Source organism: Phyllostomus discolor, chromosome 3, assembly GCF_004126475.2.
Source record: "Phyllostomus discolor isolate MPI-MPIP mPhyDis1 chromosome 3, mPhyDis1.pri.v3, whole genome shotgun sequence".
Classification (NCBI taxonomy): Eukaryota; Metazoa; Chordata; class Mammalia; order Chiroptera; family Phyllostomidae; genus Phyllostomus; species Phyllostomus discolor.
Genome location: NC_040905.2, coordinates 204,995,784 through 205,021,761, shown reverse-complemented (window position 1 = coordinate 205,021,761; position 25,978 = coordinate 204,995,784). Strand labels below are relative to the sequence as shown.

The 25,978-nt window shown below is 38.9% G+C and overlaps 2 protein-coding genes across 2 annotated transcripts; both read right to left on the bottom strand.

Moving 5' to 3' along the window:
• Positions 1-2,791: 2,791 nt before the first annotated feature.
• On the bottom strand, positions 2,792-3,791 carry LOC114511135 (olfactory receptor 1L4). Its single transcript, XM_028529807.2, has one exon. The coding sequence runs from the start codon at positions 3,758-3,760 to the stop codon at positions 2,825-2,827; it is 936 nt and encodes a 311-aa protein (XP_028385608.1). The 5' UTR covers positions 3,761-3,791; the 3' UTR covers positions 2,792-2,824.
• A 17,689-nt stretch (positions 3,792-21,480) lies between these two features.
• Positions 21,481-25,677, bottom strand: LOC114511442 (olfactory receptor 1L3-like). The gene is made up of 2 exons (XM_036022179.1): positions 24,102-25,677; positions 21,481-23,714 (listed from the first exon to the last, which is right to left on the bottom strand). Exon 2 carries the CDS (start codon positions 23,698-23,700, stop codon positions 22,723-22,725), a length of 978 nt encoding a protein of 325 aa, XP_035878072.1. The 5' UTR covers positions 23,701-23,714; positions 24,102-25,677; the 3' UTR covers positions 21,481-22,722.
• Positions 25,678-25,978: the final 301 nt, after the last annotated feature.

Here is a 25,978-nt window from a genome sequence, read left to right as displayed (position 1 = left end):
TCCTGAGCAGTTTCTGGGGGAGGACTCCATCATGAAATACATAGTATTTCCACAGCTGAGTCACACTAAGTTCAACTAATACAGACTATTAATAGCTTCATGTAAGTTCAGGTCACGTTTTCCTGCTAAAATGAGTTCACTGTAAACCTTCACATATGAATATCATACCAAATATGATAAGTACATATTTTTAAATAGCCATATATCACTCCACATGTGACAAAATGAGTTTGCTGAAACGCTCTGAAATTCCTTCCTTCGTTTTTGGATTTTAGGATTACACCTGTGGCATTGTGGACTTACATTCCATTGTGGGGTTGTACTGTAATGTGTTTATCTATTCTAACGTTGGTGGGCATTTGAGTTTGTTGCCAGGTTTTTGACATTTTTTCACAAAACTGTTCTTCTTTTAAGTGGAACTCCTCCTGTTCTCATTTGAAAAATGAAAAAATAAAGGCCCTGGCCAATGTGGTTCAGTTGGTTGGAGCATCACTCTGCAAACCGAAAGGCCGCAGGTTTGATTCCCGGTTAGGCACATGCTGGGTTGCAGGTTCTGTTCCCAGTTGGGGTGCATCTCAGAGGCAACTGATTGATGTTTCTCTCTCACATCAACGTTTCTCTCCTCTCCCCCTCGCCTTCCCTTTCTCTAAAATCAATAAGCATGTCCACAGGTGATGATAAAAAGACATTTGAATAAATTGGCCTAGCCTCCATTACTCATATCTTCTTTTTATTTTTAAATTCAGATTTTGCTGTATTTCAAAAAACTAGTTCTTTTTTAAATATTTTTTTATTGTTATTCTGTTAGAGTTGTCCTAATTTTTTTCCCCTTTGTAATGGACAAATTTCTAGAAACATACAGTCTTCCAAAAGTGAATAATTTCTTCTTTAAAAATATCTCTTTAGAGAATGGTTTAGTCAACCATTCTCTAAAGAGAACATATCTACAAGAACAATCAATGATCATTTCTTTGTTCTATTTTTTAAAAAAGTTTTATTTATTTATTTTTAGAGAGGGAAGGGAGAAAGAGAGAGAGAAACATCATTGTGCAGTTGCTGGGGGCCATGGCCTGCAACCTAGGCATGTGCCCTGACTGGGAATCGAACCTACGATGCCTGGTTCGCAGCCCGAGCTCAATCCACTGAGCTATGCCAGCCAGGGCTTCTTTGTTCTATTATTGATATTTTAATGATGGCTCAAGATGTATTATTTCAGCAGCTAAAAGACTTGTGTTCAACTTTAGGTCCTGCTAACCACAAGCTTACGATCCATAAAATCTGCTGGTTGTAAAAACTTGATGAAATAATGGAGGCAAAAGAGTTCCCAAGAGCATATACAATATCTTACATACTGTTGCTATTGACAATAACATAATCAGGGAAGGATTAATTAAGCAACAAGTTTACACTTACTCATTTGTGTGTGGTTAGGATTGTGTAATGGTCATTAATGATGATCACCAAATACTTTTGGCTCTCCGTTTTACAGATATACTGTTGGATTTTGCTGTGGGCTCTATTTTCTTGGGTGGGGCTATGAGATTAGTTGGAGACAATGAGTTGCGGTCAGAAGTGATGTAAGTCACTTCTGAACCTGAGTATCTATTTCTCACAAAAAATCTTTGAACCTATCACAGCTTCTGACAGAGTAGTGATTAATGTTTACAAAGGTGACTGCTCCATTAGCTTTGGTCCCCGAGTGTATAAAATGAGCAACATCCTTATACTTTTTTATGGTGGACATGCAGTGTAAATAATAGACCTTTGGTTTTTAAGTTCCAAAGATTTTTGAGATTGTTTGCTTTACACAGCATAACCTAGCTTATCCTGACTGGTACACATTGCTTATCCCAGGGTATAAGGGGCATCTCAGTGAGGATTCTGGCCATGTGGAGGAAGGAGCAATTAAGACGAAAGAGAAGGGAGTCAAGTACTGAGTATTCAACGTTGTGATAAAACTTTGGTGTTGGTAGAGTTTACGTCTGCTTTCTATAGTCTGTCTTTCTAGTGTTATTCTTCCTGCTCTCTAATTGAACAAGCTTCGCAGGGCTTTTCACTGTTTCTTAAACACTGTATTTTTAAGAGATATTATTTATTTATTTTTAGAGAGAGGAGGAGGGAGGGAGAAAGAGAGGGAGAGAAGCATTTATGTATGAGACAAACATCAAATGGTTCCCTCTTGCATATGCCCCAGCTTCCTGGGACTGGGCCTGCAGCCCAGGCATGTGCTCTGACTGGGAATCAAACCAGCAACCTTTCCGTTTGCAAGATGATGTTCCAACCAACTGAGCTACACCAGTCAGGGCACAATCCAGTATTTATTGCCTCTGCCTACTTGGGTTACTTCCACTGTTTGAAATTCTCTGCCTGTTTCCTTATCTAATGAATTTTGATCTGTAAAAGTTCAAACCAGCCTTAAGGACAATCTTAGTTCATTCCTCAAAGAGTCTGCCAGTCCCTGACCAAATCCACCCAATTTCTTATTCTGAAAACTAATTGAACTTTAGAATTCCTTGAGGACTAGCTGCTGTCAAACTTACACAAAACCTATTTGGAAATAGCCTTATTCCACCATTTCTTGGGTGGAAGAAATTGTTTTCCTAAAATCTAGATTTCTAGCAATACTTAGTCTAGGATTAAACATATATTTGGCTACATTCACTGATAGACACCAAGTGTTATAGCTTCCTGGTTACTGTTCTTACTGCTATTCAGCACCACCTGTCATGACTTCTGTGGGTGCCATGTGAGAAACAGCAGGAAGGAGGATAACATATCATCTCAGGTCATCTCCCAATTATGATATTACATAATCTTGTTCTTTCTATGAGTGAATTCTGTCCCTTAACTTCCTCAAACCCCTCTTCATATCTTTGTTTCTAAGGCTGTAGATAAATGGGTTCAGCATGGGTGTCACTACTGTGTACATAACTGTGGACACCCGGTCCTTCGCCACTGAGTACATGGAGAGAGGCCTGAAATAGACATAGATGGCACTCCCATAGAACAAGATTACCACAGTGAGGTGGGAGCCACAGGTAGAGAAGGCCTTCCATTTCCCTGCTGCTGAGTTGATTTTGAGTACAGCGATGATGATTCGCAGGTAGGAGAAGAGAATGCACGGGAATGGGGTCATGATGACTGCTAGGGTCTCAGTCATGATGACAACCTGATTGGAGGAAGTGTCAGAGCAGGATAGCTTTAGCACAGGCTGGGTATCACAAAAAAAGTGCTTAATGACATGGGAGGCACAGAAAGACAGGCGGGACATGAGCAGCACACGGAACAGGGAGTGCAGGTGGGAGATGGCACAAGAACCCAGCAGCATGAGGAGGCAGCGTCTCGGGTTCATAACCACATCATAACGGAAGGGGTTGCAGATGGCTACCAGCCGGTCTATGGCCATAGAGGCCAGCAGGTAGCTGTCAGTATTTACAAATGCCATGAAAAAGTACATCTGGACCAGGCAGCCCACATAGGAGATAGACTTTGTCTCTGACAGTAAATTCACCAGCATCTTGGGCACAATGACTGTTGTTAAGCAGATATCCATAAAGGATAGGCTGCTGAGAAAAAAGTACATAGGTGTATGGAGCCGGGAGTCAGAGTAGATGACCAGGACAATGAGCACATTTCCTGCTACAGTGACCAGGTACATGGCAAGGAAGATGACAAAGAGGGGTTTCTGCAGTTGTAGGTTGGAAGAGATGCCCAGGAGAATAAATTCTGAAGTGCTGCTGCTGGAGTTCTTCATCTCCATGGTTCTTGCCTCCTGGGCAGGGTTGGAGAAGAAATGGAAGTGATATGAGTGGCAACTTGATCAATACAGCTTATTCCCTAACCTCCAGCCTATAAAAAGTCCACTGCTATTTGTTAGGACTTTAGAGATTGTTTACTTCAAGAAACTACAGAGAAATAGGAAGTAAAATCCCACTAGGGAGAAGTTTGAAAATTCCAAGTTGCTTCCTAGGTGAGAAATTAAAGTTTTCTCGTGTGTTCTTAGGGCCTTCTATGTAGCCTAATTTGTTTGAGTTCTTCTCAATTCTCTTTTTAAAGATTCTTCGGAGGTTGTTTCCTGACCAACTCCTTAGCCACTTTTTTTAATCCCAGGGGAAGAGGCTGCTGGGTCACACCTTTAATCAGGATGCTTTCAAAGATACAGGGTTTGCATAAATGAGTCCTCTAACTAGGATCCTCTTCTACTGATAGTTCCAGAGGTTGTGGGAGTTGGGACAGGACTCAAATGAGCATCAGATTTAATCATTGCTTCTTGATATCCACAGAAGTTAGATGAGAGTTTTTGAATTTTCAGGGAAAAATCTGCTTAATATGTATTTAAATATCTGTGTTTGGCTGATATAATCTGGCCACTTAAGTGATAAGTTTTTGGTTCAGGATGTCACTCAAAATAGGAGTGTTATCAGGAATAGCCTATATTACTAAGATTAATTATTTAAATATATTAATTTTTATGATTAAAAACTATGAAGTTTTTATTCTAAACATTAAAAATACCAGAATATAAAACTTTGAATATAAAAGTCTGATTCCCACCAGTATCTTGGGAAAGACAAGTCAGGATGGCCTCTGTTACCATTACTGAACTGCATTGCTTTAATGGTAGTCTGAGCCAATGAAAAGGAAAAATTAAATAAATAGGAGGCATGAACATTAAGTTAGAAAATATTATCATTTTTAAGTGACTTGTATATCTAGAAAAGTGCTGATACACGTCTGAAGACTTTAAACATATGAAGATTTCACCAAAATGGTGAATATATTAATATTTTATATTAATGTTAATATAAAAGTATTAAAAGTATATTAATACTTTTCTTATATTAGAAAAGGTATGGAGAAAAAATTTCAATTGACAATGACAAGAAGTCTAAAAAATACTTAGGAATAAACCTAGAAGAGAAAGTAAAAGGAAATGTGAAAGATCTATCTGAAGAAACTATAAAGGACTAAAGTTGTGATCTGAATAAAAAGAGATACTCTCCTAAAAAGGGAGGATTCAATATTAAAGAATGGCAATTTATAGATTACACACATAAGTAATAGTGTTACTTATGTAGTAGTTGTCCTTTTATTTCTACTTATTTGACTTAGCATAGTGCCTTCAAAATCCATCCATGTGTTGCAAATGGAAAGATTTTCTTCTTTCTCATGGCTGAATCTAAAAAAACGAAACTCATAGACAGATTATAGAATGGTGATTGCTGGTAGTGGGAGATGAGAAAAATGGGGAGATGTTGGACCAAAGGTACAATCTTCTAGTTAGAAGATGATTAAGTTCTGGGGATCTAGTGTGGAACATGGCGAATAAAGTTAACAATAGTGCATGACATGTTTGCAATTTGCCAAGAGAGTAGATATTTATTTATTTATTTATTTATTTATATTGAGATATAATTGATGTATAACACTGTAAGTTTAAAGGTATACAAAATGTTGATTTGATACAGTTTTATATTGTTGTATGATTACCAGTGTGGCATTAGCTAACATATATATCATGTCATGTAATTATATTTTTGGTGGTGGGAACAATTAATATCTAGCCTTTTAGCAACTTGAAGTTTATACTACAATATTGTCTACAGTCACTGTGCTGTGCATTAGATCTCTAGGATTAATTCATCTACTGATGAGAAGTTTGTATCTCAAAACGACACTTCCTCATTTCCTCCAGTCACCCTCCCCAAGCCCTGGTAACCACAATTTCTTCTTAAGAGAGTAGATCTTAAACATTCTCATCACATAAAAGAAGTGCTAATTATGTAAGGTGATGGGGTTATTAGCTAACCCTACTGTGTTAATAATATTGCGGTATAGAAATGTATTAAATCATCATATTGTACACCTTAACTTGCACAATTATATCTCAGCAAAGCTGGAAAAAAGTAAATTTTTAAAAAATTACACAATTCAATGCACCTGTAATAACACCCCAAGGGGATTTTTTAATGTGTTGATTATTTTACTAGGTCAAAATATTTTAGATTAATCCTTTAAAACAACTTTCACAACCTGTTGAGCATCTTCACCTTAAATTTTATTTCCTTTCATAAGAGCTGAGAATTGATTACAAAATAAACAACAAACTTGCTGTATTGCAGTAATACAAGTTTATACCAATCTATCCAGCTTTGTTAAAACAATACCATCTTTTAAATTATTAGCCAATTTGAATTATAGTATCTTGTACATCATTTCTCCTTCATATATACATCTAAGCAGTGTAAAACGATGATACTTCCAGAGAATTTTTAATTCTAAAATTTATCTAGTAGAGTAAATGGCTAAAGAAAGGCATTATAATTTTGGAAAAATTTAGAATAATAACACGGAAATTTTCTAATCTAAAAATCAAAGTACATAAATAGACTTCCAACCAAGATGGAGGTGTAAGTAGATATGCTTTGCTTCCTCACACAACCAAAAGGATAACAAACAGTTTAAAAACAAAAATCAACCAGAACAGCCAGAAAATTGAATTGTATGGAAGTCTGACATCTAAGGAGTTAAAGACCCAACATTCAGCCATACTGGTAAGAGGGGTGGAGACAGGCAGCTGGGACAGGCAGGACACAAGGCAAGGCAGCAGCAGGCGGACTGGGGAGTCCCACATTTGTGTGCTGACAAACTGGGAGGAGCAACTGGGGAGTGAGACAGAGCGTGCAGCCCAGGGTTCCAGAGCTGGGAAAAGGAAGCCTCACAACCTCTGGCCACAAAAACCTGTAGGGTTTGTGGCAGCAGGAGAAACTGCTAGTCTCACAGGAGAGTCTGTTGGAGGGGCCCATGGAGTCCTAGAATGTACACAAGCCCACTTACCCAGGAATCAGCACCAGGATAGCACCTCGAAGGGTACAATTCACTTGTGGGTAGTGGGGGAAGTGACTGAAAGTGGGGCAAGACCCAAGCAAACAACATTGTTCCTTCTCTGACCCCTCCCCCACATACAGCACCACAATGCAGCAAAGTGGGTTGACCCACCCTGGCAAATACCTACGGCTTTGCCCCTTACAACATAATAGGTGTGCTGAAACAAAGAAAAATGGCCCAAATGAAAGAACAGGTCAAAACTCCAGAAAAAGAACTAAGCAACAAGGAGAGCTAACTTATCAGATGCAGAATTCAAAACCCTGGTAATCAGGAGGGTTAAGATTGAGTATGCTCATAGAAAATTATTGAGAATGGCTACAAAATAAAGGAAGAAGTGAAGGCTATATAAAATGAAATAAAAAAAAATACACAGGGAGCCAACAGTGAAGGGAAGGAAACCAGGACTCAAATCAATGATTTGTATCAAAAGGAAGAAATAAACATTCAAACAGAACAGAATGAAGAAACAAGAATTCAGAAAAATGAGGAGAGGCTTAAGAACCTCTGGGACACCTTTAAATGTTCCAACATAGGAATCATAGGAGTGCCAGAAGGAAAAGAGGAAGAGCAGGAAATTGAAAACTTACTTGAAAAAATAGTGTAAGAAAACTTCTTCAATCTTGTGAAGGAAACAGACTTGCAAGTCCAGGAAGCTCAGCAGTCCCAAACATGTTGGACCCAAAGAGGAACACACCAAGACACATAATAATTAAATTATGTAAGATTAAAGATAAGAGAATCTTAAAAGCAGCAAGAGAAAAGGAGACCATTACCTACAAAGAAGTTTCCATAAGGCTGTCAGCTGATTTCTGAAAAGAAACCTTGCTGGCAAGGACGGGCTGGAAAGAATACTCAAAGTCATGAAAAGCAAGGACCTACATCCATTCTGTACTCTATACAGAAAAGCTATCATTTAAAATGGAAGGACAAAAAAAGTGCTTCCAAGATAAGGTAAAGCTAAAGGAGTCCATCATCACCAATCCCTTATTATATGATACGTTAAAAGGACTTACCTAAGAAAAAGAAGAAGATTAAAAAATATGAACAGTAAAATGACAACAAACTTACAACTATCAACAACTGAACCAAAAAAACAAACAAACAAACAAAACCCAACCAAAAATGAACTAGGCAAACAACTAGAACAGGAACAGATTCACAGAAATAGAGATCACATGGAGGGTTATCATCAGGGGAGAAGAAGAGGGGAAAATGGGGGAGAAGGTACAGGTAAGAAGCATAAATGGTAGGTATGAAATAGACAGGGGGAGGTTAAGAATAGTATGGGACATGGAGAAGCCAGAGAAGTTATATGTAAGACCCATGGACATGAGCTAAGGTGGGGGAATGCTGGAGGAAGTGTGGGTACCGTGTGGAGGGGGATAAAGGGGAGAAAATAAATGGAACAACTGTAATACATAGTCAATAAAATATACTTTAAAATAAATAAGCAAATAAAACACAAATAATGAAAAACAATAAAAATACACTGAGAAAGACAAATCAATGGAACAACATGCATTTTGTGTATCAGTATTTATACATATACACAGATCTTAAACTATATAGAATAATGTAATACAAACTTATTTCATTGCAACGTAGGGAGAATAGATAATAATATTTATGACAGTTGGCTGAATCTTTGGAAAAATGAGGCTAGATTTCTGTCTAACCACACATAAAAATAAAACCCATATAAATGAACAATCTAAAATAAAAATTCCAAACTATAAAGTTCCCCCCCCCAAAAAAAAGGATCATATTTTAATGGTCTCAGTATGGGGATGTCATTTCAGACAAGAAGTAAAATGTTGATGCAATAGACAAAATACTGAAAAATGTGAAAATTACCCCCAAAGAGACAGCAAGTGAAGCTGAAATGAATCTATTGATGCGAAGAAAATATTACTCCCCCGCAAAAAATGAAATGTCTAACCTCATTGGCAATCAGAAAATATAAATTACACTGAAATATAATTTTCACACATCACATCAACACAATTTTGGGGCAATATTTAAAGGGAAAAAGATCCTCATATACTGTGATAATGAGATGATAATCAGTATAGACCTTTTGGTAGTTTCTGTCAGAATTGAAAATCAATATCTATTGATCCAATAATTCCTCTTAAAGAAATTTGTCCTTTAAAAATAGTCATGTGTGTAGCACAGAGATGCATACACATTTTCATTATAGCATTGTTTATAACAATACAAATGAACAAATCAACCCATAGAAGGAACAATGCAAATATCCAAATAGATGAAATACTAAAAAATTTATAGTGCATTCTCGTTATTCAGTGTCATACAGTCTGTAAAGAAGTAACTGCTGATGTTAACCAACATTTAGCAGTCAGTACATGCCCCACACTGAACTAAGCACTTTGCATGTCTTTAATAATTTTATTTCCTCCAAATCCTATGAGATAGACACTATCATTATCCCTGTTTTACAGATAAGAACCTCCCAGAATTTAGCAAAGTTAAGTAATTCACCAGATCCCACAGTGCAGATGTGGTAGAGCTGAGATTTTAATTCAGCCAGTCTGGTGGCAGAGGGGAAGCTACTCATGCTAAGCTGTTACCTCCATTACACAACTGTCTATGGTACTTTTTAACTGATAAAAGCAAATTGCAGAACAAAGCCTACAGAATAATCCCATTTTGGTAAAAAAGTATCTTTATATTTGTGTTTGTTGTGGTCTGTGTGTGGCTTCATTCTGAAGCGAAATTGTTGGGATGGAGTAAGGAGTTCATTCCATATTTAACTTTATGTTACATTGTTTGCATTTGGACGGGTATGACTGACCAGTTTAGGAATGGGGGAAGGCCCTTTTAAGGCTGGTGCTTCTCTTTTCAGTTCTCTAAAGTCTCCCTTTTCTGTCTAGTTTCACAACTATATCAGATTAGAGATTTACCTCTCCCTTCCCAGCTGTTCTAGATTCTAAGGAGGAGGACATTTAAAATACGAGTAAAATATGAGTAAGTTCATTGGAATTCTTTGTGTGAATAACTCTTTTCCCTCAGTCTCAATATACCTTTAGTCTCCAAGCAACCAGAGGTGCTTGAATAAAGCAGGGCTTATGCTGGGAACTAATTTCTTGTGTTCCTCTGCTGAGCTGCAGCACCTCACCCAGGAGTGTTGGAGCACCTCACCTGTTGGAGATGCCCACTCCATTGCAGCCCCTTCCCTGTGTATTCTCACAGCATTACACATGCTAGATGCTGCTCTTAGAACGTTGCATGCATTAGGTCATTGAGTCTTTACAGCCCACTATTTTATCCATAGTGAAAGTGAGGTACAGGGAATTGAAGTGACTTGCCTAAGTGTACAATCTAGATGGGGTAGAGTCCAGCTTCAGAGTGCGCGCCTTGCATTATTCTGACTTCTTTGCTTACTTGTTTCCTGGCTGTTGAAATGGAATACAGAAGAAGATAGGATGAGGAAAAGGGAGGAAGATCATATGAATGTGTTGCCCCATAGTCTCTGGTCCCCAGTCCCTCAGCCTGCCTACCTGTGTGGGCTGACGGGAGATTCAGAGTTCTGAACATGCTTGGTGCCTGCCAGGGGATTAAGATCAGGCTCTGAATCTCCGAGGATGGAGGGTGCTGGTCGTGCTCACCTAGCTTCAGAAATGTGCTGGTTCTTCTATCTACTGAGGAAATTGTTGATAGAAAGGGAAAGCCAGGGGCCTGCCCTCCCAGCAAGCCAGAGAGAGCCCTGGGGGCATTGGCCCTGCAGTCTTCTCAGGAGAGTAGAGTAATTCCGATGCCCTCAGAAAGTCTCCATCCAGGAGCCTGTGGGGAACCTGAGCCCCAGAGGTGTAGCCTTCTACCTGGGAAGGGAATTAGGGCTATGCAACAGCAGGGGTGGAGCCATGTTCATGTACATGCATATGAACTATATATGTTTATTTTAATGTGCATGTGTCCTGTTGGTACATGCATGTTCTCATGTGCATGCCTGTGTTTGGGCTTATGTGTACCTACCTGGAAGGAGATGTGATGCCTTCTGACATCTCTGACGCTCTAGATCTGCATGTATGACTGTCTGGCTGCAGGGGTAGTGTTCTGGGGAAGGGGTTAAGGTACTGGCTCTGGGGCGAGATGAAATAGATTCAGATGCTGGCTCTGCCTCTTACAAGCTGTGTGAAGTTTTGCAATACTTAACTTCATTTCTCTTTTTTTGTTTGCTTTTTTTCAGATATTATATTGCTTCAGTTTCTTAAGCCTGTCTACTTGTTTTTGAATGCCAGTTCCACCAATTATTGAATGGGTGAATTTGAGCAGGATATTTAGCTTCACTAACTCACAAATGGCATACCAATCACAACTTTTACATAGATATTTTTCTTTTATTTTTCCCTTGAAGTAAAGATTTTATTTTTAGAGCTCTTTTTATAGCTTTATAGCAAAATTTATCAGAAAGTACAGAGATTTCCTATATACTCCCTGTCCCTATGCACATGACATCCCATATCATCAACATACCCACCAGAATGATGCATTGTTAGAACTGATGAGTCTTCGTTTTCATGTCTTCACCCAAAGTCCATAGTCCACTTTAGGGTTCACTCTTGGCATTGTACCTTGTGTGGATTTTGACAAGTGTATATTGACACCACTATAGTGTCACAGAGAATAGTTTCACTGCCCTGAAAGTCCTCTGTGCTCCACCTATTCATTTCCGTTTTCTTTCTAACTCCTGGCAACCACTGATCTTTTTACTGTCTCTAGTTTTGCCTCTCCTAGAATGTCATATAGTTGGAATCACATAGCCTGTGTCCTTTTCATATTGGCTTATTTAATAATATGAATTTAAGTTTCTTCCATGTGTTTTCATGGCTTGAAAGCTTATTTCTTTTTGTGCTGTATAATATTCCATTGTCTGGATATACTACAGTTTTCTTTTCACCTACTAATAGACATCTCGGTTGCTTCCAAATTTTGACCATTCTGATAGCTGTAGGGTAGTATACTCTGGTTTTAATTTGCACTTCCTTTATGACTTCTGATATTGAGAATTGCTTCATATGCTTATATTTCATCTGTATATATTTTTTGGTAGGTGTTTTTAAGGTCTTTGGCCCATTTTATCATCAGTTTTCTTATTGTTGAATTTCAGAAAGGGAACCTTTTGATACATATCAGCCTTATAGGGCATAGAGCAGGGAGGATAAGGGTGGAGAGAAGAGTATGTGGGAAAATGGAAGCTGTCCTCACAACCCCATTCATCTTCCACCTGGTGACCAGAGTGGTCTTTATAAGTCAGAAATAATTTTGTAATTATTTGGTTACTCTCTGCTCTATCTACATTCTTCAAAGTCTCCCTTTTGTCCTCTTTGCTGACAACCTGCTTTTAAAGTGGTTTGTCATAAAATATAACTTAATGGAATTAATGCAGAAGAATGTCCATTTTACTCATTTTTTTCCAGAGGGAAGAAGGAGAGTTTTTTCAGATATTATATTGCTTCAGTTTCTTAAGCCTGTCTACTTGTTTTTGAATGCCAGTTCCACCAATTATTGAATGGGTGAATTTGAGCAGGATATTTAGCTTCACTAACTCACAAATGGCATACCAATTATAACTTTTACATAGATATTTTTCTTTTATTTTTCCCTTGAAGTAAAGATTTTATTTTTAGAGCTCTTTTTATAGCTTTATAGCAAAATTTATCAGAAAGTACAGAGATTTCCTATATACTCCCTGTCCCTATGCACATGACATCCCATATCATCAACATACCCACCAGAATGATGCATTGTTAGAACTGATGAGTCTTCGTTTTCATGTCTTCACCCAAAGTCCATAGTCCACTTTAGGGTTCACTCTTGGCATTGTACCTTGTGTGGATTTTGACAAGTGTATATCGACACCACTATAGTGTCACAGAGAACCTGCGACACTATATTAAAAATATTTATGGCATGGAAGGAGAGTTTTGTTGAATTTTAGTGATAGATCATATAGAACCTGAAAACTTACAAATTCCTCATCCTTCAGAAGAGTTGCTTCTTTCTGAGTAGTTGGTTATCTTCAGACAAGATCCCATGCTCTGAGACTGAGTGTCCTTGCTGGCCTTCCCATGAGCTTGTGTCTCTGCTGTTGCTGTAGTTCTCTCTGGCTCGTTTCACTGTGAAGTATCAAGGTCTCTTCCCTTTATTTCTCAAACATGCGACGCCTAAGATTGTGTATTAATAAACTCCATCAAGACAACAAAGCCCTATAAGTAAGTAGTAGGTTTTAGAAGGTGATCCATTGATCACATTATCCATATTCCTGGTTAGGAATATAATACAATCAAAATGTAAATTCCCCCAAATTAATACACATATTCAGTAGACTCAAAAATTCCAGTAGGATTTTTCTCTTTAAATAATTTTTATTTTTTAATTACAGTTGACATATAATATTAGTTTCTGCTGTACAACCCTGTGATTAGACATTATATAATTTACTGATGATCATCTTGCTAAATCTCACACCTGTCTGACATCATACATAGTTATGACAATATTATTCACTGCATTCCCTATGCTGTACTTTACATCTCCATGACTATTGAGCAACTACCAATTTGTACTTCTTAATTTCTCACCTTCCTATCTGGCAACCATCAAAATGTGTCTCTGTATCTTTGAGTCTGCTTCTGTTTCACTTGTTCTTTTTTTTTTAGATTCAATTCTTGGTGGATATGTATTTATTGCCATTTTATTTATTTGTATTTTTTAAAATCTTTTTTCCTGTTCTTTTTCTTAAAGAATACCCTTTACTATTTCATGTAATACTGGTTTGGTGGTAATGAAATTCTTTAGCTTTTTCTTGTCTGGGAAGCTCTTTATATGTGTTTTGATTCTAAATGGTAGTAGCTTTGCTTGGTAGAAATGAATATTTCTTGCTAATACCTCTGGCCTGCATAGTTTCTGTTGAGATCTTGGCTGACAGTCTTATGGGAGTGACCATGCAGGTAACAACTGCTTTTCTCTTGATGCTTTTATGATTCTCTCTTTGTCTTTAACCTTTGGCATTTTAATCATGATGTGCCTTGGCATGGGCCTTTTTGGGTTCATCTTCCTTATTTTTTTACATAGGTTTTCAATTCCTTGCTGTATCACCTCTCCTTCTGGCACACCCATGATGTGAATGTTGGTACACTGGAACTTGTCCCAGAGGTTTTTTGTTTTTTTTTTTTAAGATTTATTTATTTATTTATTTATTTATTTTTAGAGAGGGAAGGGAGAGAGAGAGAGAGAGAGAGAGAGAGAGAGAAACATCAGTGTGTGGTTGCTGGGGGTTATGGCCTGCAACCCAGGCATGTACCCTGGCTGGGAATGGAACCTGGGACACTTTGGTTCCCAGCCCGGGCTCCATCCACTGAGCTATGCCAGCCAGGGTCCAGAGGTTTCTTATACTATGCTTATTTCTTTTGTATTCTTTTTTCTTTTTGATGTTTTGATTGGGTGTTTCTCCTTCCTTGTCTTCCAAATCTCTGATTTGATCCTGTGCTTCATCTACTGCATTGTTGATTCCCTGTAACGTATACTTCATTTCTGACTTGTTCTTTTTTTATGTTTTCTAGTTCTGTTTTTATCTTTCCTATGTCTTTGTTGAAATTCTCACTAAGTTCATCTACTCTTCCCCTAAGTTCATTGAGCATTCTTATAACCAGTGTTTTGAACTCTGCATCTAGCAGATTAGACAATCTGTCTCCATTTTGTTTATTTTTTTTTCTGGAGTTTTGTTCTGTTCTTTCATTGGAGCCATGTTTCTTTGTCTCCTCATTTTGGCAGCCTCTCTGTGTTGTCTCCCAGACCTGGTAGAGTGGCCTCATAGAGTAGGTACCCTGGAGGATCCAGTGGCACAGCCTTCTCTGTTTACCTGACCTGGCACTCCAGTGCACCCTTCCCAGCCCCATGTGGGCTGTGTGCCCTCTCCTGCTGTAGTTGAGCCTTGACTGCTGTTGGCATGTCAGTGGGAAAAATTCACCCACAGGCCATTCAGCTACAAAAGCTGGCTGAGACCACTGTGGAGGACCAGCTGCAGGGGCCCACCCCATGGAGTAGGACTTTCTCAGCAAGCCCCTCGTGCCCACTGAGTCTGCCCCTTGAGTATGTCTTTTGGGGAGGTAGTTGTGTGGTGCTTTGGCATGGTCTGAAGCAGTTCACTGGGTGCACTGGCTCTGGGGCCTCCAGGAGGTGCTGACCATTCTACCCAGGGCCACCTGGAATGAGTTACAAAGTGATCTGCAGATGGTTGCTACTTGTTCTGAGCTTGAAAGTGCCCAGGGAAGGCCAACCTGTAAACTAAGGCCAACTGCTGCTAGTGTCAGACCTGGGGCTTCTTAGTGAGAGGTATGGGGGCATGCCAAGGCCAGATGCTGCTTGTTTTAGGAGTTTTAGGAAAGTCTAAAGCATGAGTCAAGACAGGTCATTCATTGTATGAAAAAGCCACTGGAAATGGCTTGGGTGGGCTAGCAAGTTAGGTGGGGCAGAGTCTCAGGGAATCAGCAGGGTAGGATAAACAGTGTGAGCAAAGTTGATAGAGACTCATATGTGGAGTTTGCTGATTCTGTTGTGGGAGAGGGCTCAGAAAAGTAGCAATGGGCTCTGCCAGCATTTCTGTCTGGGAGAAAGCTGCTAGTCCTGCTCTCACCCTGATGCCAGACAATTCGGTTCCTCTCTGTATGTCCTTTAGAGCTGCTGCCCCAGTGCTGGAGCTCAGAGGAAGTGAGTCTGAATAAGTCTGTGTGGGGGCCTTGTAAGAGGAACTGTCTGGGATTCCAGAAACCCTTGATCTCAGTCAGCCATATCCCCTCTGGTTTTCACAGCAAAAGTTATAGGACTTTTCTTCCTGTCAGTGGATATCTGGGCTGGGGGGCCTGGTGTGGGGCTGGGACCCTTCACTCCTCAGCCGGGACCTCTGCAGCCAAGATATCCCTCCCAGTTTTTGTCTGCTTCCTGTTGGTGTGGAACCAGCCCATTCCTACCAGTCTCAGTGTGGCTTCTTTATATCCTTAGTTGTAGGACTTCTGTTCACCTAGATTTCAGGAGGTTCTGAATAATGGTTGTTCTGTAGCTTAGTTGTAATTCTGATGTGGCTTTGGGAGGATGTGAGTATGGTATCTTGACTGGAGCCCCCAGTAGGATTCTTCATAGAATATGTCAAGTCAACTCTAAAGCTTGTCAAGGAGAGAAAATGTACAAAAGTAACAAATAATTTTGAGTAACAAAACAAAACAACGAGGATGGGTTTCTCTTCCAAGTGAGTAAAACATGCAACAAAGCTTTGTTACTTGAAATGGCACAGTATTGATATGGGAATAGATAATTGAACTCATATTGCAGAGTAGGATCCAGAAACAGATCTCTCTAAAAAGACATTTGGCCTTTGCATGTGGCAGGAAGATAAACTGGGGACCACTGTATATTCAATTGGAAGAATACAAATTTAGATCTCTACCTTATAGCACATATAAAGTAAATTCCATATAGATAGGAAGATAAAAAAGGCAAAAATCTATAAATGTGTAATATGCAAATATGGGAGAATATTTTTTATAATCTTGTAGGTGGATTAACCCTTTCTCAGCAAAATATAAACCCTAAAGCTCTAAAGGAAAAGAGTGACAGAATTGATCACATAAAAGTGAAAATATGTGTGACTAATGATGCTATGAACAAAGTTAAAAGAGAAACAAAGGGTTTGTAAAAAATATTGAATATATATGTGTGTGTATATATGTGTATCAAGAATAGTATCCATATAAAACAAAGAATTCCAATAAATCAATAAGAAAATGACAACTATTCCAGTTGTAGCAGGGACAGTGATGTTTATCAAATATTCCATATGAAAACTTACATTTCCCACCCCCCTTCAGTTTTGTGTGAACACATGACTTGTTCTGTCCAAAGAAAGATGAATTTAAGTGATGTGTATTGTTTCTGGGTTAAGACAGTGGAAAACCATATGACATTCTCCAGTGTAGTCTTTCCCTGCTAGAAGGCTGTGTGTTTTGGAGAAGCTAAGTGGACCTCTGTTAGTGTGGTTTTCTGTGAGTCATTATCTGTGGAGCAGTTTTGGTGATCCACAGTGGACATATAATGAGCAAGAAGGAAATTTTTGTTGGGTTACGTCATTGGTAATTTGGAATTAATTACCAATGTGTGATTAGTAGCAATTTACTACTGCTACTAATAACCAATTTCAAAGAGAGTTGATTTTTTTATTAAATTTACTGGGGTTACTTAATATCTCCTTCTAAAATGCTACCCTTAGAGGACTCGCTCGCCTCAGATGAGACAGAAGCAAAGCTTCTGAGCTTTGCTTTCCCTTCCTATTATTAAAGACAATGAGCATCCACTTTCCCTTCCTATTATTAAAGACAATGTGGCCCCTTGAGACTACTCTAGGGAGGGAAGAAGGAGACCTCACTCATGAAGTCCTGTCGGAAAAGTTTCTGAGCCACTGTCACTGCAGAAGCTCCCTAGATGAGGTCCAATCTTAGCTTTCTTAATGAGGCTCTGGGGAGCTTTTGCTGGTGAACTTCCATGCTCCTATCCTTTGATGATAATTAACCGCTCAGGGAAGCTCTTACAAACTAATTTAGTAGAAACCAGGGGCAAAAGTTTGGCTTCTTCTTGTGAATAGTGGATTAGGAATTAAGCCTGTTATCTCTCAGCATATCAAGTCAGTCTCAGTATAACCAGGGCCACCACTGATCTCAGCACAACCCCTAGTCAGGGAAACCGACTGCCAACTCACACCCGTCCCACCATCTAGTCAGAGTAACATGCTTTACCTTGAGATCAAAAGTGTCAATCTCCTGATTCAAAATTCTGAAATAGGAGCCAGGAAGGGACTTGGGGAAGGTAATGGCTGTCCTTGGTGATATCCTCACACAGGCTAGGCACTTCTGAATTAGACTTAGTCAATTCTGAGTTTGAATTTTGTTTACTACTTAACTGCTGGTGACTTTGGGTAAGTCACTTTCCCTCTTTGAATTTCAGTTTCTTCATCGTTAAAATGAAGTCACTAATTTCATCAGTCAAAAGTGTCAGTGATTGATTTGTGCTAGTTACCTTTCCATTACCATGATAATGTCATGTACATGTGTTGGTATCTTTAAATTTATATATATGGTAAAAACTACAGTCCTCTATATGCACAGGTTCTGTATTTGCAGATTCAACCAAATGAGCATTGAAAATATAAAAAAATGTTACCTTGTTAATGATCTGTACTATGTAGGCCTATGATAGTTATGTCTGTACTGAACCTTACAGACTTTTTTCCTTATCATTCCCTAAATAATACTAGTATAACAGTATAACTCATGTAACAATATTTGCATAGCATTTATTTACATTACATTAGGTTTTATGAATAATCTACATATGATTTAAAGTATATGGGAGGATGTGCATATACCTTATATACATTTTATATAAGGGACTTGAGCATCCTTGCATGTTGGCATTCTTGAGGGGTCCCAGAATCAATCTCATACAGATCGATACCAGGGCACAGTGATAGCAGCTGGCTCACCATGTGATGGAAATCATGAGAGGGCATTATGGCCAGAGAACTCAAGAAAATTTGGATCTCACTCCAAGATTCAGTTGCAGGGAAATTTGGCAGAGTGGAAGCAAAGCACACTCTTTTGTTATCTGACTTTGGGCACCGAATCTGAATGCAGAGAACTCTGGAGAGCTAACAGAAGATTCTTTGTTTCCAAGCTTGTTGTGTTAAATAGCTTTAGACAAAGCAAGCTGTGGATGAGGTAACTCTATTTATCTTCTTATGATGAAATCCAGGTCTTCTGTGTTATCACATTATGCATATGAAGGGAACAGATAAGTAACGGTAATGACAAAAACAACAACCGTATTTACTGAATGCTTATTATAAGCCAGGTACTGGTCTAAGCACTTTACTCACAGTCCATTCAATCCTGTAATTCATGTGTGGTACACATGTAAGAATAATTGATTAAAAGGGGAAAAGTCATCAAGGAACTTGTATGAGGACACATGGACAAGGACAAAGGGAGTAGGATGGATGGTGGGAGGTGGGGATGGCTGGGGCAAGGGGGAGTGGTGGTGGGGAAAATGGAGACAACAATTCTTGTCTCTATTTTAGTATTGTGTTCGAGACTATACTTGAGCAACAATAAAAAATGTCAAAAAAGAAGAAAAAAATAAAGTTTATCACTTTTTAAAAGTTCACATAAAGAAATAAAAGTGTGAGAATTATCAATAATAGTTTTGAAAAGCAGGATTCAAAGAAAAAGAATTACTTTATTATTTTAGAATACATTCTTAAAAAGCTATGGCTGTCAAACATCGTGGTTTGACATACAGAGATAGTTAAGTTCGTAGAATGGAATAAGGAGTCTGGAAATAGATTCAGGCATATATTAGAATGTATATAATCCTGATGTCTTTTTAATTCAGTGGGAAGGTATGGTTTTTTAATAAATAATCTTGACATCTGGAAGATGGATATAATATATAAATAAATATATTCCAGATTGATTTAAATATAAATCTAAAATTAAAACAATGAACTTCTAGAATAGAATTTTAATATTCTTTACATAGCAGTTACCTTTTTACTTAGAATATGAAAAAAGATAAACAAATTAGACTGTAGAAAGTAAGAAAATGCTGATTTTATAATTGAAGGTAAAGGCAAATAGTTTATTTGGAAAAAGTACTTGCAAATACATATAGCAAACAAATGGCTAATATTCTCAATTTACAGAGATCCTACAATTTGATAAGAAAATGACAGCAGTCCCCCTGAAGGGACAAATACTTGATTAAGCAATTTAAGGGAGAGGAGATGCAAATGCCCAATACAGACAGCAAAAGATGCTTTCCTGCATCCATCAGGAGAAATACACCAGAATGCCCCTGTCCAACATCAGAATGGCTGAGATTATCAAGTGTTGGTGGGGGTATAACCCAGAGAAGAATTAAAAGAGAAATCAAAGCAAAAGAACCAGTTTAGATAATGCTAGAGAGGCTCTTGGGAGGGCTTTTTATTTTTCAGTTGAATTTATTGGGATGACATTGGCTTGCAGAGCCATACAGGTTTCAAGTGTACGGCTCAATAAAACATCATCTGCAGACTGCATCATGTGCCCATCACCCCAAGCAAAGTGTTTTTCCATCCCTGATTTCTGCCCTTTGCCCACCTTCACCTAGCCCCCACCCCTCTTTCCCTCTGGCTATCACCACACTGGTGTCTGTGTCTGTGTGTTATGTATGTATGTTTTTTGGCTAATCCCTTAAGAGGGCTTTTAAGTCTGTGAATCTGAGAGTAGATTGTGTAAGCACCCTGTGCCTAATATGAGGGCTGCACTGGTGCCCCTTATGCTATTGGAATTAGAGAGAGCAACAGAGAATAGTTATATTGGATTTGTAGACACCAAGAGGACTGGATACTGCTGTAAGGGTTTGCTGGAGGTAATCCAAAGGTTTTCCAATGGCCTAGAGTGGCTCACTCAAATTGGATGAATGAGACAGACAAAACCCAGATTGGTGGGGAGAAGTAGGGAGACTAACATGAAAGAGAGATGGCAGAAACCACCTCATGATGACTAAGGATGATAGCTTCTTTGGATTGTCATTTCAGAATAGAAGGAATAATGAAAGCCAGTCACCAATCTCAAAAGCATGCCCTAGCTGTCACCCATGGTGACAAATAAATGGAACAAGGTCAAATGTCAGAAACACCTTCCAGTATAGGGCCAAAATATAGACTAGCCTAAAAACAGAACTGCACTGTCTTTGGAGACACCAGGGCAAAGTTACAGAAACTCTGAGAGTTAATACCCAGGACTTAGAAGAAGCACTGATAACTATGAGAAGTGGGAAATGAATGAATGGGGCTAAAGTATAAATTAAAAGCTACTGAGAAATTATTGGATAGGGTTGAGAAAAGTCGGAATTGAATTACAGTTAGGTAAACTGAGGGCTCAAAACCCCCCCAAAAAAACCCCCCAAAAACTAAACCTCAACTCTAGAAATGAAGTTACAGAAATAAAGTTGCATTTCTGCATGCCCATTTCATTTTTTTTCCTTTTAACAAATTTTGATTGAGTAGCTACTGAATTTTTGAGGCTTATGGTGACGGTGGAAATTCACTTGTTATGCACACATGTATTACTACTTTTTGCTTCCATGCCCACAGCAGACATTGTAATCCATCTTTATTCATCCTTCTTTATTTATCGCAGAGGTTGGGAAAAGATTTTTTCACAGTGGTATTGCAGGGAGTCCTTATTAAATGGTCAGAATAGACATGGAAGTGAAAACTAACTTGCCATAAATGTAATAAAGGAATGAAATTGAGCAATATATATACCCAGACTTTTCCTTGTCCTAGTTTAGGGACTCTGAGGCAAAATCAAAAGGAGTTTAAAGACTCCTTATTCTGTCATTTAAAAACTTGGAACTGGAGAATATTATGCTAAGTGAAATCAGCCAGTCAGTAAAAGACAAATACCATATGATCTCACCTACAAGAGGAATCAAATGAACAAATAATAGAACCACAGAATAATGAAAAACATAGAACCACAGGCATGGAAACATGGAATAGACTAACAGTGACCAGAGGAGAGAAGGGAGGGGGCTAATGGCGGAAAAAAGGGGAAGGGACTAGTCCAAGAGCATGTACGAATGACCCATGGGCACGGACAATGGTGTGGGGATTGACTGTGGAAGCGCAGAGTGGGACGGGCGGATTAGGGCAAGGGAGGAAAAATTGGCACAGGTAAAATAGAATAACAATAAAAAAGTTTGTCTCAATTGTTTTAACAATAAAGTAGTTAATTGTTCAAAAAAACTTTAAGATCATCCATTTATTCCTTGTCTACAATATCATGAAAGATTAGTTTGTTTGACTTACATATTTCCATCTATTAAAATACAAATACCAGGAGAGAGAAAGAGAATGACACTAAAATGCTGTTTTTCTTCACAACACAAGGTAAAGTAATTCATCTGACCATGTTACTATATAATTCATTCTCCAACTAAATTGAAGCCTCTTTTATATCAGACATTCTAAACAGAGTTTCTTACTAGTAGTTTACATCCATTTTTTTTTTTACCCCACTCCTTCTTATGCTCCTTAAGAAGCAATTCTGGCTACATGGAAAAATCTTTCATTATTTCAAAAATGACAGCAAGAAGAGACCTGGAAATAGAGGCTTCTTTAGAGAGAAGAGCACAGGGGCAAGTAGCCCAAGTCGAATGAAAGGGAGGAATAGTAGAGACCAAGACATGTGTGGAGGCATAGAGCTGGCTCACAAATAATTAGCTAGGTGATGGATTCAGTTGTTGGGAATCTAATAACTCCAGGGCCCAGGATATCTAGCTGTTTGGAGAGTCGTTAAAAAGGTGCTGTAGTCCTGTTGTGGCTTGAGTGGGGAACGGACTGATAGGAAGGTCACACACACCCACACACCCAGATTTCTAACAATTCCAAATAGAATCATATAATTAGGTGTGCAGAAACATTGCTGCACACATATAAATATCTATAAATAGATAAAAATATGGGAGGTTCCAGATAAATATGGAAGGAGTAAAAATTTGATTTTTCTGGAATGGAGAGATATTATGGGATAAATCTATAGTCAGAGCACCGGTACCAAGACATGAGTGGAACTTCCCTGCCATGGCATGGCAGAAACCACAGGTTGGAAACCCCCAAGGTTCAGATACAATGATGACAGTATTTCTCCCCAGAGACTTGCTTAGGTGCTGGTGTGTGTGTTTGTGTGTGTGCAAACACACAGTCATGCCTTGCAGTTAGGGTCCCTGAATTTTGTTGGTTTTTGTAGTAGAAAGCCTATCCATTTCAGACTTAATCCTGCTTCTCAGTTTCTCTAGGCCCCGTTTCATGTCTTTGTTTCTTAAACTGTAGATAAATGGGTTCAACATGGGTGTCAGTACAGTGTAGATGATCGTTGCTATTCGGTCTTTGACAGTATAGCTTGACAACGGCTGGAAATAGACATAGCTAATGCTCCCATAAAACACAGTCACCACAGTGAGGTGGGAGCTGCAGGTGGAGAAGGCTTTGCATTTTCCAGCAGCCGAGGGAATATTGAGGACAGCAGTGAGGATCCTTAGGTAAGAAATGATGATGCACACAAACGGGGCCATCACAGAGAGCATCCCCTCTGTCATGACCGCAACTTCATTGACAGAGGTGGAAGAGCAGGCCAGCTTCAGAACAGGGTTGACATCACAGAAAAAGTGGTGGATAACATTTGATTCACCAAAGGTGAGCCGATTTATCAGGAAAGCATGTAGGAGGGAGTGGAGGAAGGGGACAGCTATGGAGAAGACCAGTAGTGACATACAGCATCTGTGGTTCATAACAGTGACATAGTGCAAAGGGTTACAAATGGCTACATAGCGGTCAATGGCCATAGCTGCCAGGAGATAACTGTCCATGTTTCCAAAGAGCAGGAAGAAAAACATCTGTGCCAGACATTCAGCATAGGAAATGGTCTTTGTTTCTGATAAGAAGTTCACTAACATCTTGGGGACTATGACTGTTGTGTGGCAAATATCTGCAAAGGACAAGATGCTCAGGAAGAAGTACATGGGGTTTTGGAGTTGAGGATCAGAGCAGATAGCCAAGATGATGAGCAGATTTCCCATCAGGGTGACCAGGTACAAGATAAGGAAGAGGGCAAAGAGTGGCTTCTGGTCCTCGGGGCGAGAGGAGAGTCCCAAGAGGATGAATTCAGGGAGTCTTGTCAGGTTGCACACTTCCATGGACTCACATGCACCTGCCAATAAGCAACACTGTCAGTAAATGATTCTTGTCATCAAGGATGTGCATCTTTCTTGTTCTTACACTGAGAAGTTATCAATAGAGCTTCTACTCCAATGTTTTTCTCCCTGATTATGGAAAAATTAGAGCAGAAAATGTGTTTTAACTTGTTCTTTTAGAATCTTTGAGATAGAAAGCTAAAGAAATAGACGGGTGGAGAGGGAGGGAGGGAGGCGGGGACAGACACACCTTAGGATGGAGAGTTTGATTTCCTTTTCTTCCTCCTTACTCAGGGTTGATAATTACCACAGATTCAGGCTGTGAATCCGGTTCAGGTCAGCATCAAATTAAGGCTTATCAATGGCTAGTTCACATCTAGATAATCATGAGATAGCTGTCTTACCTAGCTTGTGGTTGATGAATAACAATCCTTTTCAGTCAAGATGCTTCTTTCCACATCACCTACAATGAAAGTAAGAAAGTCATTTCAAGAACATTGAATTGAATGTAAACAGTTATAGGGAAAAGCAAGATGGGCGAAGGGAAAGGGAGAGAGGGAGTGAACTTCTGTGAGAAAATTCTCCTCCAACTTGCCTCCTTTTTGGCTGATAATTTATATCTTAAGGTTCAAGGATTGTGCCTCCTAAGTAAACTAGGGTAAAGGAAGGTTCAATTTTTAGAGTATAGATGCAAAAGAAAAACAATTTAACATTTATCATGAACATAAGTTAGCCTTCTTATTTTATGTCCACTGAGGACTCAGGCATTCTCAAAGTTGATTTCTTACCTGGAAAGGACATTGAGCTCTTGCCTCATGTAGTACCATATTTTTTCAGACCATGAGATGTACTTAGATTTTAGAGGAGGAAAATAGGGAAAATAATTCTGAAGCAAAAATTGTGGTAAAATATTTAGTAACATAAATAATATTTCACCAATGTAAATGTAAACAGAACTCAACAACAGCATTCACAAGCATTATTCCTCCCAAATTTGTGTGGGGGGAGTGCATCTTAGAGTCTGAAAAATACGGATATATTCATTCCCACTCCTGTCCTTTATGCTCCATGGAATGATTAATCAAAAAGAAGAAAAAACTGTGTGAAGAGACAACATACAGAAAAGATACCTGATGAGAATCTAATACTTCTTGAATCCAAATCCTCCCTTCCTTGGATTCTTATCATCATGCACAGATATAGATACTCATATCCCCTGTTTACCTCATGAGACTGTCCTCTGAGACTATATCACTAAGTCTCTGGTGTTTGATGAGGAGGAGAGTAAGAAAACAAACATCTAAGATTGTTTCCAAGGATCCAGAGGAATTGCAAGTGTTCTGTCTTTCCACGTGGCCTGCACCTGTCTTCTTGACCTCTGGGTACAGTGCAACATCTGCTTAGACTGGCGTAGGCATTGGAGATAGATAGTAATTTCTGTCACTGTCACTTAGCCTTTCTGGGGGCTCACCTGGGAGATGTTGTCCCATGTAGCACTGAGGACAGAGGACCAGGCCGGACACTGGGGTCTAGTTTCCCCCTTGAACCTATAAAGCTTTGATTAGGTCTCCCCTTAGGACCTCCATTTTTCTGAAGAACAACTGCTCTGTGTACCCCAACATTGGGTACCTTCTACTCTACCTCTCCCCAGTTTAGAAATATCTGCCAGTTTAGTAGCTGTGGCTTTATGACTCTATCCTCTAAAAAAAAAAAGAAGTGTTATAACCTTTGAACCCAACCTCAGGCTACCCTTCCCTTGTTAGCCAATCCCCATTGCTTTCAGTTACAGCTAGAGAAGACACTACCTTCCAATCTTTTACTCTTCGTAATTCCTGAAAGCACACAGGATTCATACATCAAGGTCCCAACACACCCTGCCAAATACATATTGCCCACTTCCTTTCACTTACTGATTTCTGTTCACATCTTACAGTTCACTCACCTCATCTTTCCCTTTACTTGGGTGCTGAGGCTGAAATGCAACCTCTTACAAAAATCATTCTCTGATGACCTAGTGGAATGTCTTCTCTGCTCTCTTAGTGTGTGTTTAATGAATTATCATTAAACACAAATCACATTCATTGTCACATAATTTTTCACTTAGAGGAAGACAACTAGCATTTATGTTTTCAGTGAATTACAAGCTTTTTGCATGCAACCACACACCTCATAACATGTACTTATTATCTTCATTTTTATAGTGACTTAGAAAAACCAGGTAACTATTAAACGTAACTTGAACCAAAAGTTGTTTGAAGCCAAACCATGTAGGTGAACCACT

Bases quoted from the DNA above. Each gene is read 5' to 3' on its own strand.
- LOC114511135 (XM_028529807.2), bottom strand. From the start codon at position 3,760: ATGGAGATGAAGAACTCCAGCAGCAGCACTTCAGAATTTATTCTCCTG.
- LOC114511442 (XM_036022179.1), bottom strand. From the start codon at position 23,700: ATGGAAGTGTGCAACCTGACAAGACTCCCTGAATTCATCCTCTTGGGA.